This window comes from Paramisgurnus dabryanus, chromosome 3 (genome assembly GCF_030506205.2).
Source record: "Paramisgurnus dabryanus chromosome 3, PD_genome_1.1, whole genome shotgun sequence".
Taxonomy (NCBI): domain Eukaryota; kingdom Metazoa; phylum Chordata; class Actinopteri; order Cypriniformes; family Cobitidae; genus Paramisgurnus; species Paramisgurnus dabryanus.
In genome coordinates, this window is record NC_133339.1 from 4,722,463 (window position 1) to 4,740,800 (window position 18,338).

At 36.0% G+C, this 18,338-nt stretch overlaps 2 protein-coding genes across 5 annotated transcripts in view; both read left to right on the forward strand.

Annotated features, from left to right (window-relative positions):
- Positions 1-186: 186 nt before the first annotated feature.
- tmem205 (transmembrane protein 205) lies at positions 187-3,933 on the forward strand. Of its 2 annotated transcripts, none has more exons than XM_065253098.2 (4): positions 187-358; positions 1,024-1,129; positions 1,205-1,368; positions 1,590-3,933. In XM_065253098.2, the coding sequence occupies exons 2-4, from the start codon at positions 1,030-1,032 to the stop codon at positions 1,890-1,892; spliced, it is 567 nt and encodes a 188-aa protein (XP_065109170.1). In that variant the 5' UTR covers positions 187-358; positions 1,024-1,029; the 3' UTR covers positions 1,893-3,933. The 2 variants fall into 2 exon arrangements, with proteins under 2 accessions (XP_065109170.1, XP_065109169.1); XM_065253097.2 differs by lacking the exon at positions 187-358 and adding an exon at positions 481-637.
- A 2,701-nt stretch (positions 3,934-6,634) lies between these two features.
- Positions 6,635-18,338, forward strand: part of rab3db (RAB3D, member RAS oncogene family, b) — a 16,890-nt gene continuing 5,186 nt past the window's right edge. Inside the window, exons 1-5 of one of the 3 annotated variants that reach the window (XM_065278068.2) lie at positions 6,635-6,653; positions 6,932-6,960; positions 11,640-11,873; positions 17,549-17,667; positions 17,751-17,875. In XM_065278068.2, coding sequence (XP_065134140.2) covers positions 11,640-11,873; positions 17,549-17,667; positions 17,751-17,875 — 478 coding nt within the window. In that variant the 5' untranslated portion in view covers positions 6,635-6,653; positions 6,932-6,960. Of the gene's footprint in view, positions 6,654-6,931; positions 7,029-11,240; positions 11,321-11,639; positions 11,874-17,548; positions 17,668-17,750; positions 17,876-18,338 lie in introns of those variants that run through there. The other 2 variants (XM_065278067.2, XM_065253099.2) reach the window with 2 other exon arrangements.

Consider the following 18,338-nt stretch of genomic DNA (forward strand, 5'->3'; position numbering starts at 1 on the left):
TTCTATTGCCTTGAAATTAAAACATTATCAATAATCCATTTTATCAGGTAGATATATAATTATTCACCATTTTATTTTATTATTTGGTTTATTTAAAAAATAAAAACTGTTATTCTGCTGCTGCATGATGTATGTAGTTCATTTGAATAACAGATCGTGGTTGCATTTCGTGCTCACATGATGGGGCAGGACTAAACACGGGTGGGCGTGATGTCCAGCAATACAAGCGACTAAAGTCTTTGTGTGGAAAAACTCACGAAACTCATCGCAGAGAGACCCAACACTAAAAGGAACGACCCCTCGATAAAGTCACGGCGCTGAAATTCGGAAGGAAATTGATTAAGAGCTTTAACCTTGCGTAAGTAACTGCGTGTGTTCGACATCATGCGGCGTTGCGCAGATCTATCGGCGTATTACATCTTAGCATCGCGAGAGCTTTTCAGAGCAGCACTTGTCTCGCGGTACTGTGATGTCATACGCGCAGCGCCGCATGAACACACCCACTGAATGCTTTGTGAATGACCGTTACGGAAGTGTTGGTTGAAACGTGTGTTGTCATTTACTTAATAACAGAACAAAAAGTAAACGAGTTGAAATTGAAATAGTGGATTTAAAACCTGATCGACCCGGATTGTCGGTAAGGATCGTGGTTATACAGTCCAGACCTTTTATTATATGTTGCATGTTATCATCATCAGTGCACGCGCAGGACTTCTCTTATCTTGTTTACTTGATACATTATTGTTACAAAGTTGAATGCAAGCTTAGATGTTTTTCAGGCAATGACATGAAACGGAAATGCTTTTATATAGTGCGTAAATATATATGATTTAAAAATGAAAAACACTTATTAGAGTAGTTTAAGTGGACAAAGTTGTTACGTAGTAGACAGTGCTCTCAAAAAGTGTCGACTTAGTTGCATTCATGCATTTTACGGTTACTTTGGACCTGTATGTGTAATCAAAAATCATAATGGTATCTTCATCCAGTTTAAATATATGACCTATTTTTTTCTTTTCATAGTTGGCAATGACTACTGAAGGAGATCCAACTGATTGGGTAAAAGTGCTTCACCTTTTGGTGATTTCATTCACCTGGGGAATGCAAGTGTGGGTGTCTTTCATAGCAGGTAATGTATGCGTGTTATTTTATTTTCAGCAATTTATAATGCTTTTAAATAATTTATTCTCTCTCTTGTCTCCAGGATTTGTGCTGATTTCCCAGGTTTCCATGCACACGTTTGGTCTTGTCCAAAGCAAGTTGTTCCCTTTTTATTTCAACTGCCTGTTGGGTGGTAATGCAGTAAATCTGGCCATTTATGCAGTGTACCATCCTAGAGAACTGCTGGACTGGCATGAGGGCATACAGGTATCCAGTCAAAGCTTGTTTTTTTTTCACAATTATGTTAAAATCAAAACAAAAACAATATATGATTCAGTTCAAATCACTTTTAAGCTTCATACTTTCCAGCTTGCATATTTTTTTCTAATTTCTCATGTGCATTGATTTGTGACAAAGTTTATGATGTTATGTGGACAAAATTTGATTGATTTAAAAAAAACATTATACTCACATGCTTTGTTCCACAGATGATTTTGTTTTTTGTGGCCGTGATTATGGCCGGTCTGAATGTGCAGTGGTTCGGCCCGTCTACCACAGAGAGCATGGAGGTCATGAGAGAGATCGAGCAGGAACATGGTTTGGGAGCGGAAGTGGGCATGGGATCCAACAGGGACGGATATACCAAACTCCGCGAGCAGGATCCGAAGTACAAGGAACACAGAGCCACTTTCTATCGCTACCATGGTCTGTCCAACCTTTGTAACCTGGCTGGCTTTATCTCCACTACCATTAACCTCATTTACCTGGCTCTTAATTTAGGAACTATATGAGTGTTGTGTGTCACTACAGAAGAGTACATGAAGCTGACCGGGAGAGGTTTCAGATCATTTTTGTGTGCCCGTGCCTTTAAAAGGTTTCTTTTTTTTGGCTGGATGTATTGAATATCAGTAACACTTTTAGTTTGTATACAATGAGAATCCTAAGTGTACTTCATGGTGTCAAGAACAAATCAGACTCATTTAAGTGGACCAAAAATGTGAACTAGGCAAATTGTTATTTGTTAATTATTCAATTTCTTCCAAAATCTACAATAATGATGCCTTATCATTGAAAGGCTGGTTAAAATCCCAAGCCTCTTTTTTTTAACATGTTTTTAAATGTATGCTAACAATGCATTCAAGGTATACATTTTATCAGTAAGTGTTTTCCCTGGGTGTAACCTTAATGTAAAACTGATGGAAGACTGGCTCTAAATATTTGGCAGTATTTTGCCCCATGACAGTATCTTTTGTAATTGCATTAAAAATGTCATTAATCAAAAATGTCATGATTCCTTTACCTTTGCTGTTACGTTGCCAAAAGTGGATTGGAAGTATGCAGTAAAATTGACCCTGTAGTAAAGTGTAATCAGGCCACCTCATGATATGAGTTTGGTTCCCTTTAAAGGTGTTGTGTGTAGATTTTTATGTAGTTTTTAGTTATGTATATGCCATTTCGTTTATGTCAAGAAATACTTCTTAAAGTTACACAATGCACCTTTTAATGAGTCCGAGTAAATTTTTGAGCATGTTCATGATATTTCTTTTTATCCATCCATCCATCTTTTTAGATGTTTTAAAGTGAATAATTGCACTGATGCTTATTATTAACAACATAATGGGTGATTCTCACGAAAACTTGGTTTTAAAAATGTCAAGCATGAAAATGTAAAAATGGCTTAAATTTACTTTTTTCCCACCAGACATTGAAAAACAAAGTCTGGAGTAAATGGGAACATTAATTTAAACACTTTTACTTATCATTTAACATTTTTTTTAACATAATTTAAAAAAGTAGTCCTAAAAAATCTCATTACCGCAACAGTCAGAAAACATCAACACTGACATATTTTCAAAATGACATGATAAACCTGAAAGAACATCATTTGGAGATTCTGCACATGCATTTAAAATCAAAGTATTATGCTTCTATTAATTAAATTAACATTTAATAAGCATCTGTTGCGGTAATGATAATCAAAATGTCGTGTAAGCATTCTGACAAGACAATATTTCAAATTAACTGTAAAAAAATGATCTTACCTGGTATCCATCTTGAAATAACTGGTCCATGTGCTTGGTCACTCAAAAATCAAACTTTATTGAAATTCTGTATGTGTGCTTAAACTGTTCTCAAAAAGTGTTTTGCGGAGGATGAGAACATCAGGCATGGACACATCATTTTCCTAATTTTTCTTCATTATTATTATACATGAATATTCAGTAAATATTTTTTCTGTCATCTAAAGTAGTCTAGAAAAACATCCATTTATTTTTTTTCTAAATATTTTTGTGTTAATTTGATTAAATTACAACATAACGCATGTTCAAACACAGCCGGACACATTGCGGTAATGAGAATTTCAGCAGAAAATGAGATAAAATTGACAAATTATAAATTCTTATGTTGAAATCACACATTGTGCAAGGTAGAACACAGTATTGTGTTAATTCTGATGCTTTTTAATATTACTATATTACACATTTTATAGCTAAAATCATTAGTGCCGTGGTGTTTCAATGGTTTCGTGAGAATTACCCAATTAACAGCATTTTATTCATTTAGCCTTTTATCTCTTTTTTTGTTTGCATTTGATGATTTCTGCGTATGACAATGTGAATAATGTATATCCTTCAGCCACTAGAAGACATTTTCATAATGCATGAAATTTCCATAATGCATTTATGAGCTTGTTTGCATTTTATATTGAATGACACTAAAAGGACAATTTGAATATATGGAAAAGCACAGCAGTGTAAATGTGAAAGAACCTTTGATCATCTTTGGGAATGTAATGTTTGAACAGCAAAGTAAACTTTTTTCCTTTCATCATTTTACAGTGTTGTGTATGATCTTTGTGTTGCTGTGATGTCATGTAAATGCATTTGTATGGAGTTTTGTTTACATTAAAAGGGGAAATATCATGAAAATCAGACTTTTTCCATGTATAAGTACTATAATTGGGTCCCCAGTGCTTCTATCAACCTAGAAAATGTGAACAAGATCAACCCAGTAACTTAGTTTTGGTAAACCATTCTCTGCAAGCATGTGAAAAAATAGGTAATTGAAATTTTGCTCCCATTGTGATGATGTCAGAAGGGGATAATACCGCCCCTTAATCAAACCACGCCTCTGTCATTTAGTGCAGAGATCAGCTCATTTGCATTTAAAAGGTCACACCCAAAAATGACACATTTTGCTCGCACAAAGTGACAATTTTAACATGCATCTTTAATGTATTTTGAACTGAAACTTCACATACGTATTCTGGAGACACAGAAGATTTATTTGACATCTTTAAAAAGTCTTATCATATGCTTCATTCATACTGACCTCAAAAGCTCAAATTCACATCAAAGCCTAAAATTAAAGGCACACAAGGCAAGTCTGAGTATAATTTCTCTACTAGCTCCCCCTAGTGTCTGGGAGTAAATGCTTTCTATATCTGAGACTTTACAGACTGAAGGACACCGGGTCGGATACAGCGAACTTGCAAGTGGGGTATTCTTCTTCTACAGACGGTAGGGGCGGGCGAGAGAGTCTTCATTCGTCATGTAATGAGTCATTTAACCATATACCGACATACGAAGAAGATTTATTAACATAAAAATGCTGCCTTGTGTCCCTTTAAAGGGGACATTTTACATCATCAATATATTAAACATTGTGGATATGTGTCAAGGGATAATCAAGGACTTTGGTCATCTTTACAAAAAGCAGTCAGACTATAACAATTAGTCAACTAATACAAATTAGACATTTATTGATCCAGAACCAAGCTAGACTACAGCTGTGTGATGTTTAGAGGTGTATTTCTAAACAGTTGCACATAAACAGTCACTTAAAGCCAGTAAATAAAATGGGTTGGCTTTTGAACTACACTAAATAGTAAAAAGCAGTTTTTTATTTTATTTTTGGGATGAACATATAACTTACCAGCAAGTGTTTAAATAGCCAGCTTTTACCAACCCTGTTACTGGAGGAACACCAACAGTGCACGTTTTGGATGTTTCCCCCATCTGATCCTATTATTTCCCAAATTGTTGTTTCTTTTCACGGGTGGATTCAGGTGTGTTTGAATAGGAAGAGTTGGAAAATGTGTAGCTTCAGTGTGCCTCCACACAGGGTTGGAAAACACTATGTAGTTTGGGTATAATGTCTGGATTTCTTGTTAAGTGATAATACATGAAAACCTAAATGTATTTTGTGCATTAATCAGTTTATTATTTAGTACAATAAATTATTATTTAAAAATGATACATTTTGAATTTCTAATGCAATTCTGCAATCTAACAATCAGCATGCAGGCCACTGTGACATCATCAAGCATCTAAAGACTCATGACATCACCTCAGGCTAAAAACTATTGGGTGATTCTCACGAAATCCAGACTAAGAAGGTGTCCAGCATCAGAACTTTTAAAAAGCCCTTGAAGCCAAATTTTTTGCACGATTAAGGTCTGAACTTACTATAACCATTATTTTTAGAGGATTTAAAAAATATTTCCTATAGAATTATTTAAATTTTTTAGATTATCACTATCAGAAATTAGCATTACCGCAACATGATATTACATTAAATATATGCATTTACAAACTCATGTTTCGGTAATGAGAACTAAAAAGTTGTCTAGGTACTATGACAAACAAAATTTCAACTTTTATCTTGAGAGAAAAATAAGAACTGCTTACCTGGTAGCCATCTTGAGTGTCACAGTCAATTATGTCCCTTCAAACAATTTTTTTTAATGTTAGTTCCTTAAGGGCTTAAACAATGATTGAAAATTGTTGCGGAGGATGAGAAATGTTTTCTCGGACACATTTATATTCCTTATTACTGTCTCTACATTTATCAATGATCACCAAATACCACATGTTTCTTTACTGTAAATGTATAACATCCACTGAAGCATTTATTTTTTTAGATTTATTTATTATAAATATTTCCATGTCAAAGAACTCAAATCCAGTTATGGACACGTTGCGGTAATGAAAATTTTTGTGGAAGAAACAACAAAATTGGCTTGTATGATGTCATTTGAAATCATGTGCAAAATAGTAAATGAAGAGATGTTTGGAACTGTATGCTTCTTATTTTTATAGCATTTACTTTTTTATCAAAATGTTTAATGACACTAAGTCTAATTTTGCGAGAATTACCCTATTGTTAAAGAAACAAGCCGTCACGTCATGCAGTTCGAATTCGAAAGTTTACTTTGGATCACAATTCAAGTCCAAAGTCATTTCAGTGTTTCTTAACACATTATAAATGTTATATCGCTGACAAAAACTGTGAACTGTGTTGTGCTGAATTGTGGAGTTACACCGTAACAGTTTTTCCACACTTCTGTGTTCAGGATTATTTAGGCGGGGCTAAAACGGTGGCCCAGTGACGCATTGGAGCCACTGAGCATGCCCCGCCCCTATCACAATCGCAACACAAGCGAGGTTGTAGCGGTATTTGCTGTTTTCCCGGAGTGGGCGTGGTTACATGGCCTCCAGCGCGCACGCCCCCAGCGTTGGAGAGCAGAGAATCCTGCCTATTTTTCCAAGGTTTTGCTAACTTTATATTTACTTGGTGTTTTTCATTATTCAAATCTGGATGTGTGGTTAATAACACAAATTTCTGTGGTGTGACAAACACATTTACGGACTTGAAAGGTTTACATTTATTTAAACTTGCTAAACAACAGTGTGAAGAGGAAGAAATGATTGTTGCGCCAGTGGAAGGAGCTGAGACGCTGTGTAGTGTACACAACTCTCTCTCTCTCTCTCTCTCTCTCTCTCTCTCTCTCTCTCTCTCTCTCTCTCTCTCTCCCCTCCCTCCCCAGATCCGGGAGCACCGTCACACAGACACACGGTGAGTTTGTTTCATTCGTGTTGCTCTTAGGGAAATCCCACAATAAAACACTGGGTGCGCGTGTTAAGGTAAGAACTGCATTCAGTTATCGGACAATTTTGTTACATTCATCCAAGATAATTGTCTTTTCATCCCTGGGTGAGGATACGAAGTCATGCATGATGTGCTTTTGTTTTTATATTTAATGTTTGTCTTCGTAATTGTAAAAGGTGTTCAGCTGTACACTTAAACACAGAGAGAGTACACCGCGTATAGCTTTAGTCCAGCTTTGGGTGGAAAGGAAAGTTGGGGTTCCTTCAAAACTTCCGTATGGACTCAACGCTGACTTTTTCTTATTTGCTTCTGTTTGTTTGGTTTAAGCCTTTGATGTAGTTTGACGAGAGCATTTACATTTGTTACGACGAATGTAACGGTGTAGTGTAGTTTGATTGTCAATGTAAAATGATAAACACAAAATGTGCGTCCGGTCTCTGTTTAGCTGGACATCTGCCAGGCGATCAATAGAGACCGATGAGTACCATGGTAACGAGAGACACTGTCCCTCAGGCACGAATATATAATACAGTGATGTCAGATGAATTAAAGTTTGGCCATGGAGGCCCTCGAGTCCAACCAGCACCATGTCACAAACTTAACTGCATCTTATAGTAGCCTAAATCTAAAATCCAGATTTAATACAATGCAATACATTCTGCAGGGATACATTTGCAGAATGTTTTGTTAAAAACAGTTATTATGTAATCTATGGCGATATACAGTAAATAGCTTAGTGGAAAAAATGTAAGATGTCACAATCACCTTTATTAAAACAGCTTATGGTGAAAATAATTCAGGGGGTTCCTTCCTGTTTGAAAAAATACATCTGCACAACATTCAAGATGGTTAGAAAGCTTAAGTCTGACCCCATTATGGATTTCTGGAAGAGCTTTTGTTGCAAAGAAAGAGCCCTTACAAAAAATAAGCATGTTTTTTTGTGGTAAAACTATAGTAAAACGTGTGTGTTGATTATTACTAGCAAAACCACGATTTTACTACAGTACCCATGAATTAAACCATGGTTAATTCTCATAAGGGAGGGTCATATTAGACAATACCAATACAGACGGTATTGTCTCATCCTGCTTAAATACTGATATATTACCAAAACTCAACATACCGGCCAGCACTAGCAGCTATATTAACTTTATTCACAAAAACATGTTAGTTGAGCTGTAAAGTTGGTATTCTTTCTCTATTATTGTTATTATTCACTTTAAAATGTAAATTCTGTAATCATTTTCTCAACCTCATGTTGTTCTAAATCTGTATGAATTTCTTTTTTTCTGATGGACACAAAAGAAGATATTTTGATAAGGGTGGTAAGCACACAGCTGATTGTAACCTTTGACTTCCATAGTAGGAAAAAAAATATTTGGAATTCAATAGAAAGCACCATCTCTGTGCTTAACATATTTTATTAAAATATCTTCATTATTATTTATCACAATAGGGGAGAGCAGGGGCGAAAGTACAATTTTCCAGAAAACTTTAAAGGTGGGGTGCATGATCTCTAAAAGCTAATGTTGCCCAATAGAATCGCCCCTACCCCAATCTGGACCTTCTTTTGATAGACCTGCCCCACACATATGCAATCCAGGGCTGCGTTCAGCCCCGACAAAACGTTGCACAACGTTTATTAAACAGAAACGATGATGCATTGAACACCCTGTTGTGATGACGCAAGAGTTGCAACTACGGTAGCTGAGAGGCCATTCTTTGTGTTCTTTTTTAAATGTTTCTAAAGCCTGATGAAATCGTTATAAATGTATGTTTAATACTGTAAAATACCCTCGATGTTACAGTCACTGACCTTGCAGTCCAGAATGAAAGACAACATCCAACTTGAACCCATTGAGAGAGCTGTCTCTTACTATCGCGTGGTTTTATACATCTTGCCGCTGATTGGGCCGACATTTCTGACACACCCACCAAACAAGAGAAAACGCTTCTAAAACCTGTTGCATTCGGTTGCACACCGTTTCCAGGAAACATGTCGTTCAACCCGGAAACCGTAGCAAAACGTTGCGCACCGGTGTGAGATTGAACGTGCCCCAGGCAACAATGTTGGTTAGTAGACACGCCCCTTACTGCTGATTGGCTACAAGTGTGTTTTGGTTCTCGGCCCGACTCCCTTTTCCAAAGTGTTTTTCAAAAAACATGCACCCCGCCTTTAATTTTAAAATATTATGTTTTATACAGAGATATATTTTTCCTGTGGTCAACAACTCACAAGTGTGGTCTATCAGTACCAGGTGAAATTTTGTAAAAATGTAAAACGACTACAGTATAATTTCGTATACGAAAGTAACACACAGGTGGGTCAAAAGTAACACAACAGAACAAGATAGATATTTGTGTTACACTTGTTTTCAGTAAATATACATGAATATGACCTTGTTAATATGTAACTGCAAACATATTTTGTAATTTATCTTTGCAAAAAATAATGAATTTACAATATTCATTTTTAATTTCAGTTTCATCAAATGTTTCAAAAGCAACCAAAAGTACAAACTTATATTGTTGAAAATCAAAAAAATTAACACTATAAAATTAAATAAAATCAAATTAGAATAATGTAAATTTTACACATAATGCAACAGTATTAGCAGCGGGACAAAAGTAGCAAGTGTTACTTTCGTCCTGACATTTAAACCCGATTTACTTTTATTTTGAAAAACTCTGAGAAGTCAAACTTCAGGATGTGTTAGAGCACTAAATAACCTGTAGATTAATCAGTACTGTAACACATGAAACAAGAAACACAAGGCGTTTTAAGAAAAAAAGTACTTATCATGGTTGAAAACAGCTTTCCGGACCTACATGTGCAAAACGGTAAGAAAATAAAGCAATATTTTTCAGCTCTGTCAAGGGTTGCGTGCTAAAGATGCTGTCAATAGTTTGGAATGCATATGTTATCAGGGTTCGGAGAAAATCGCTTTGTTACTTTCCCCTACTTCGATAGTATTTGTTTATCCTACTATGGAAGTCAATGGTTTTCACCAGCTGTTCAAAATTATAAAAATTTCTTTCTTTTGTTCCCCTTAACCTGACTAATAACTGTAACCTATATAAAACCCCTCTATCTTCTAAGTTTTCATTTTTTCGTAGCTATAACTATAGTTATTCTGCAGTGTAGACAAAATGGTAATTGCTCTCTCATTTGTATGTCACTTAAAAGTGTCTGCTAAATTAATAATGTAAATGTATTGTGTATTAGTATGTGAACTGGTATTGTTGCTTGAAATAAAACCATCATGCATGTTTGTTTGGTAAGTTTTATTGTATGCCCACATTTGATTCTATGCATATACCTTATGTTATTGGGGGTGAAGGGTACAGTCCCAAAACAGTTATTGATTTTGTTCTCCTGCGGGATGATCCTCGAAGCTCCTCGGTTGAGATGTCTTTGTTCTTGCTAATGGATACAGATTCATGCTGAGTGCTTTTTGCTATAAAGTCATTAAATTAAGCTTTAAAATTAATGGGTATATCTGCATTGCCAGATGTGTTTCACTGGAGTACTTTTGTGATTTCATCAGGACATCTGATCCGTCTTGTTTTTTGAGGACTATAAGTCAATTTCTCTTAATGTATTTGACTTAAATTATTCCATCAATTTTGTGAATCCTCCAAATGCTCAACGTGTGACAACTTTTCGGGGACTTAAGAAGTGGTTTTGGGTATTAGCGATGTGGATAGGGGCATGAGTTTCATTTTGGGTGATCTATTCATGTCATGCAATTATTGTCTTACTCTTAAGATCGTTATTTCAAAACCAGTGTTTCATACCCAACTATTTTGCAACCCTTGAACAGTTACCAAAACAACCAAAGCGCTCAGAGAAAGCAGACGGTACTTAACCCAACATTAACATTATGAAATGAGCATCTCTCAGTGTGTAAAGAGTACACACATCACAGTACTTCAGTGCCATCATCCTAACCTGTACCGCCCCCCACCAATTTCAAACTTCCCCTTTTGAATAACTGTTGCAAGTGTAGGTTCAAAGAGATGCTATCTAAACAAGTGCACTCGTGTACTTCAGACAATAGCTGCTGTAGGCAGTCAGGCTTTTTGTTGTAAGATCTCCACCACTGGAGAGGAGTCGTGCTTATGGCCCTTTTAATGGGTCTGCACGCTTTGTTCATGGCCTCGTCTCTATGGAGATTGTTTCTATCAGAAGACAGCTGCAGGGCATGCGGGTCTGATAGATCGGTTGGCCAGTAGAGAGGTTTTATTTCCATTCCCCCGAGTTTAGCTGATAGTTTGGCTTATTCTGTCGGTGAAGATGACAGGTGTCGAAGATTTTGCTCAGAGGGTAATCGGATATCCATTTAACAAAAACATAAAACATGGTCTGCAACCATGTAACCCTGCTTCTGTAGTGTTGTGCATTTCTGCGCAAATGGACTGAAATTTAAACGTTTCACAAACTACGGCAGTTCACAGGACTTTCATTCCTCTTTTCATTGTGTTTCTCAGTCGAAATCATTTTCAAGAAGAAAGAAACTTGACTTTATTATATTTTTAAAATCTGAATTCGAAAAATATGTAAGGTCATAAAATGAGGAGGATTTTTGATTTCTCTAATGTGGCTGATTAAGTTTGTATTTATTTACTCTCTCTCTCTCTTTCAGATGGCGACAGTGACCGACTCGCGATTGCAGCCGTCACAGAAAGACGCGGCCGACCAAAACTTCGACTACATGTTCAAACTCCTCATCATCGGCAACAGCAGCGTCGGTAAAACCAGCTTTCTGTTTCGCTACGCGGACGATTCGTTCACCTCGGCCTTCGTCAGCACAGTGGGGATCGACTTTAAAGTTAAAACAGTTTTTCGCAACAACAAGAGGATCAAGCTTCAAATCTGGGTATGTATGGCTATATACAGTATTTGAATTGAGGGGGGCTGAGGTGGTCCCAACTCCCGGACCTCCTATAAGCATTGAGTTGGGTATAAATAAGGGGGGTCCCCTAATATTTATTAAAATGAAAATACTACATTAATTTTAAATTCTTGTGCTACGTTGCCACAAAGGGATACTGTCCATTATTTTCCGCAATTTTAATAAACTAACCCAAAAGATTTCTGTCTAAAATAAACTCTTAATGGGACAGCTCCCCTAGAGTTAAACATTTGCTTTTTACCGTTTTGTAATCCATTCGGCTGATCTCCGGGTCTGGCGCTAGCACTTTTAGCATAGCTTAGCACAATCCATTGAATCTGATTAGACCATTAGCATTGCGCTAAAAAACCCCCCAAAAGTTTGGATATTTTTCCTATTTAAAACTTGACTCTTCTGTAGTTACATTGTGTACTAAGACCGACCAAAAAATTAAAAGTTGTGATTTTCTAGGCAGATGTGGCTAGGAACTATACTCTCATTCTGGCGTAATAATCAAGGACTTTGCTGCTGTAACATGGCTGCAGGAGGCGCAATGATATTGCACAGTGCTTGAAAATAGTCCCCTGCTTTTGAAAGTTACTAAGGGGACTATTTTCGGCTGCTGTGTAATATCTTCAAAAAAAGTGGAGTGTCCCTATAAGTGCGCCCAAACGTGTATTGGAATTGATAGACTAGTCAGTGTCTTTGCATGTTGATGATTTTCACCTCATTGACGGTAAGAAGCTTTAGTTATTATTTTTAGTAATCTTTACCGTGGGTTCACACCAGCCGAGTTTGAGGTGTCAAAATCATGTCTACCGCGCCTAGTGTGCCACTTGAACAGTTTAAGTTTACTCGCTTTATTTGCGTGTGAAAGCCGCACGCTAAATTCTAGTCATCGAGACATTCACGCGGAAATTCACGTCATGGGAGGGACTTCCTGATTGGTTAACGGCGCATATTTTTCCACCAAAGTTCACATTTTTCAACTCGCGCCTTTGCGGCGGCAACGCTCAATTCGTGCCATTCGCGCGTACTAGACGGAATCGCGTCTACCATGCCACGCTAAACCCCTCATTCGCGCCGTGAGACCTCCAGACGTGCGTCAACGCGTCTCAACATTGACTTAACATTGAAATCACTCGCGCTTGACGCCTCTACTGCGGCTGGTGTGAACGCAGCATTGGGGTTAGGGGCTTTTTAAAAAATCTCAAACTATTATTTCACACTAATTTGAGGGGTAAAATAGTTAGGGTTTAAGTTAAGTGTCATTTGAGGTTATTTGATTAAAACGTTGATTCAGGACCAACAAAAAATGATAATGATGGGAGGGCTTAGCTAGAGGACCCCTATAATCTTTGAAATTATTCGAACACTGGCTATATATGCTCATTTGAAGTCTGTAAGCAATAGAATTACCAGACAGCAAACAACTCCGTGCCGGATCCGCACCGAAGTCAGCAACTCTGGTGTAGATCCGGTGCAGATCCGGGCCGGATTCGTCTGCTGTCTGGCTTACTGTTTTTTGATTGACTCATTTGGGCAAATTGAGCTGGTATAGCCATGATGTATTCGCAATGATTGTTTTGTGCTGTTGCATTTTGTAGTGAATGATCTGATGAATGAATGGCTGTACCTTTATCCTAGTCCCAGACTAAAACGCATGTTTGAGCTGCCTTAATTTAAAACTTCTTGCCCTGACATATAGTAACATATATCAGCGCCATTGTTTTGTCTCAAGATGCACACCAGTAATGTTTGTTTTGTAAGGTATGTTTGTAAAAACTACTTAAATGTCGTAATACAACTGCTGGATTAATTTAAACCCTGTCTGTGAAACATCAACGCCAACAAACAAAGATGCCTTTTGCTACTTAAACCTGTTCATTTTAATATTCACATTAACTCAGACTAAATGCGTTTAACTTTTGCAATGTTTTTTTACCTGTCCATGCAGGTGGCAATGCAATGTGTAGCCTATTAGGTTTTTCTAGGTATGCCGAAATATTTGATCCTTCATTGGTTAAAAGGTGTGACGCCCTGATGTTAGATATTATGAGTAAGATATTAAAAAGAAGGGATGCATTGTTCATTTTTTACAGAATGGCTTAAAGGATAAAGCTCGGTGTTGTAATTTCATTACATTTGGCTTATGAGCAAACACTAGCTCTGAGATCCTTAATGCTCGTATCTAGCTTTGTTTATATGCAAGCTTTAGACTTTAAGTGTTAACCTGAGTTACATGACTAACACCATAATTATCACCCACAGATGGGTGTGTAGATGTTATGTAGTGTTGGTTTGTTGACAGCTGAGTCAATTCAGTGTTGGATTATACACTACAAAGTTTTCTGGGGTCAAGCATGCACAATCTTTACATATTAAGAAATGAAGCACATCAAATTTCTGGATCAAGGGATTTCATTCTGAATGGTTTGCAATGCTTGGTGCACTTTGCATAACACACAGCTCTATATAGTAGTGCTGTATTACAGTATGTGATTGGTTTTGCATGTGCCACTCAACTATTAAATGGCTTTTAGAGCTCTGTAGATGTGAAACGGATGTCTTAATGTGAGATGTGGCTCTGATCCAGGGTCAGAAAGGTTTAATGTTTGGGTGTTAGATCCTGCGAGTACTCAGATCAGGGCGGTTAAAAGCTCCTCTGGCCACGTAGGACTTCTGCGTAAATCAGCGTTTGGCTGTTTGTCAAACCAGACCTTGCTTTCATAACCCAAGAGCTTGGAAAAAAGATTTCATCCAGCAATGATGTGTGTTTGTGCAGTTTTCTTTGACAATCTCCAATGTTTGTTATATTTCATTTAGATTTTACATTTTTATACATTGTAAGATTATTATCATTGGCCGTGTCAGCTATAGGTGGGTGATTTTCACGAAAACTTGGTTTTAAAAATGTCAAGCATGAAAATGTAAAAATTGCTTAAATTTACTTTTTTCCCACCAGACATTGAAAAACAAAGTCTGGCGTAAATGGGAACATTAATTTAAACACTCTTACTTATCATTTGACACTTTTTGTAACATAATTAAAAAAATTAGTCCTAAAAAATCTCATTACCGCAACAGTCAGAAAACATAAACACTGACATATTTTCAAAATGACATGACAAACCTGAAAGAACATAATTTGGAGATTCTGCACATGCATTTAAAATCAAAGTATTATGCTTCTATTAATTAAATTAACATTTAATAAGCATCTGTTGCGGTAATGATAATCAAAATGTCGTGTAAGCATTCTGACATTCTGATATTTCAAATTAACTGTAAAAAAAAATGATCTTACCTGGTAGCCATCTTGAAGTAACTGGTCCATGTGCTTGGTCACTCAAAATCAAACTTTATTAAAATTTTGTATGTGTGCTTAAACTGTTCTCAAAAAGTGTTGCGGAGGATGAGAACATCAGGCATGGACACATCATTTTCCTAATTTTTCTTCATTATTGTTATACATGAATATTAAGTAAATATTTTTTCTGTCATCTAAAGTAGTCTAGCAAAACATCCATTTATTTTTTTTCTAAATATTTTTGTGTTAATTTGATTAAATTACAACATAACGCATGTTCAAACAAAGCCGGACACATTGCGGTAATGAGAATTTCAGCAGAAAATGAGATAAAATTGACAAATTATAAATTCTTATGTTGAAATCACACATTGTGCAAGGTAGAACCAGTATTGTGTTAATTCTGATGCTTTTTAATATTACTATATTACACATTTTATAGCTAAAATCATTAGTGCCGTGGTGTTTCAATGGTTTCGTGAGAATCACCCAGGTATAAACTAACTAGGTATGAACAAAGTTGTATTTTCTGCTAAGTACATGTAAAAAAAAAAGGAAAATGTTAAACAGCAAGGTAGAAGAAAGGCCCAAATACAGCAAAAAATTTATTTCTTTTTACCAAAAATATATGCTTTTATGTTTTAAATATATGCTAAATACATTTTGTAGAAAGTATATCTTAATGAAATTTTGAATTTGAAAATAAAATATATTTATTTTTAAACCTTCATATATTAACACATATATTTCAGGAGCAACAAATACATTTCTAAGTTTACAACCCATGCCAAAAAATATATTTATTCTAACCACCATATAAAAGTTTGAATAAAATGTATAAAGTATTTTTATTAAATATATAAAGTATAAAATATATAAGTATATATAAATATAAAATTATAAGTATATTTTTGCAGTTTAAAATAATTTAATTTACAGTTTTGTAACATGCAAAGTTTTTCTTCCAATGTGATGTGAATATAAATGCTTTAACATACATTTATCAAAATTTAAATTTATTCAAAATATACAAAAAATGCCAACAAATATATTGGTGAAAATGTTTTTTGAACATATTTCATAATATATTTCAGCACATATAGTTTTTGGCCATTTTTGTATATTTTGAAATATATTTAAAAATTATATTTGCATATATATATATATATATATATATTGTTTTTTATTGTTTTTTTTTTGCTGTATGTTACGGCCTGGACAAATATAAATACATTTTTTATAACTGCACTTTTTTATAACTACATATACTAAAAAAAATTTAATATTTTAAGATTGACTTTTTGGTGCAAAAACATACTTTTGCATGGCTGTGAATAGAAAATAGCAGGTAGTAACTTACTAACCCGTGCTAACCAGACAAACTATTACCCTCTTGTTTCTTTCTTGTTCCATACTGTGTTGCAAAGTCATTTTAATGATAATTCATTTTGTGCAAGCAAACATTTTGCCTCCATAATAATAATAAATAACAATAAATAACAATAATGTGGCCTTTATTTTTATTCATAACATACATTTTTATACATGTTTTTATTTAAATGTCTGGGTACTGGAGCTCATCTCTGTTTTCTAACAGACGTGCCAGGCTTTAATGTAATGTGTGTAAACATGAGTGAGTTGGCGGTTACCCAGGCAACACATTCTCTCCTCCCTCTGATGATGGGATGGCTCCTTATGCAAATATATTGGGCCAACAAGTGCAGCCCATAGTTGCTGTGCCAACTCAGGCTAATAGACCTTAGACTTATTTGATCTTTATTATATAATGCAAGTTTTTGTCTCAAAAAATGCATTATTTTGATTACAAAACATAATAAAATTTCTGCTATAAAATATCTAAAATAATCAAATTTAATATCATTAGTGTTTTCGATTATTTAGAAAATGTAAAAGTGCAGGGAAATCATTACACAACACACTGTAAATTTATTGTAGTAGGGTTTTTGAGGAATAAATTAAAAACAATGTGTGCCACCTGCTGGTTATCTTAGATAATTACACTGTACACCTTACAACTCATAGGGGCAGTTTCCTGGGCAGGGTTTAGATTAATCCAGGACTAGGCCTTAGTTATATTAGGACATTTAAGTAGTTTTTACAAACATACCCTACAAAAAACAATACTGGTGTGCATCTTAAAACAAAACAATGGCATTGATGTATGTTAAGATATGTCAGTGCAAGATGTTTATAAATGAAGGCAGCTCAAACATGCATTTTATTCTGGGACTAGGATACGCCCTGTCCAGGAAACCGCCCCACAGCTGGTTAAAACACTATATATTGTTGTAATGTCCATAATTGGGATGATTTCAATAATGTTTATCAGGACACAGCCGGGCAAGAGCGTTACAGAACCATCACTACAGCGTACTACAGAGGAGCTATGGGTTTCCTGCTGATGTATGACATCGCAAACCAAGACTCTTTCAGTGCTGTCCAGGACTGGTGAGTTACATAAATGTCTGCTTTCTTTTGTATGTGTGTGTTAAGTATATTTAATGTTTGCTTATTAAATGCATTGCTGTCAGGGCCACCCAGATCAGGACATACTCGTGGGATAACGCACAGGTAATTCTGGTGGGCAACAAATGTGACCTTGAAGACGACAGAATCGTTCCGACTGAAGATGGACAGAGGCTGGCTGAAGACCTCGGTGAGAATAAACACTAGTGCACAGCTACTTTATATCTTCATTTATTTTTGGGAAAAGGGGAAGTGATAGTGCAACAGGTTTGTAAAATGTCTCAAGCTGCACTCGAACTTAACCTGCTTGCACGAGCATCATGGCTTAGTGTGCCAGAGTAGGTGTGCTTTGTGCAAAACAATGTAATGATCTGTTTTGTTACTTTGACAGACAGACAGATAGAAAGATGGGCGGACAGTTGGGCAGATAGATAGCTACATGAGCAGGCAGACAGATAGACAGATGGATGGATGGATGGATGCATAGATGGATGGATGGATGGATGGATGAATAGAAAGACGGGCGGACAGCTGAACAGATAGATGGGGGCCAGATGGACAGCAGACAGATAGAGGGACGGATGGACAGACAGATAGCTACATGGACAGGCAGACAGATAGACGGACAGACAGACGGATGGATAGATACTATA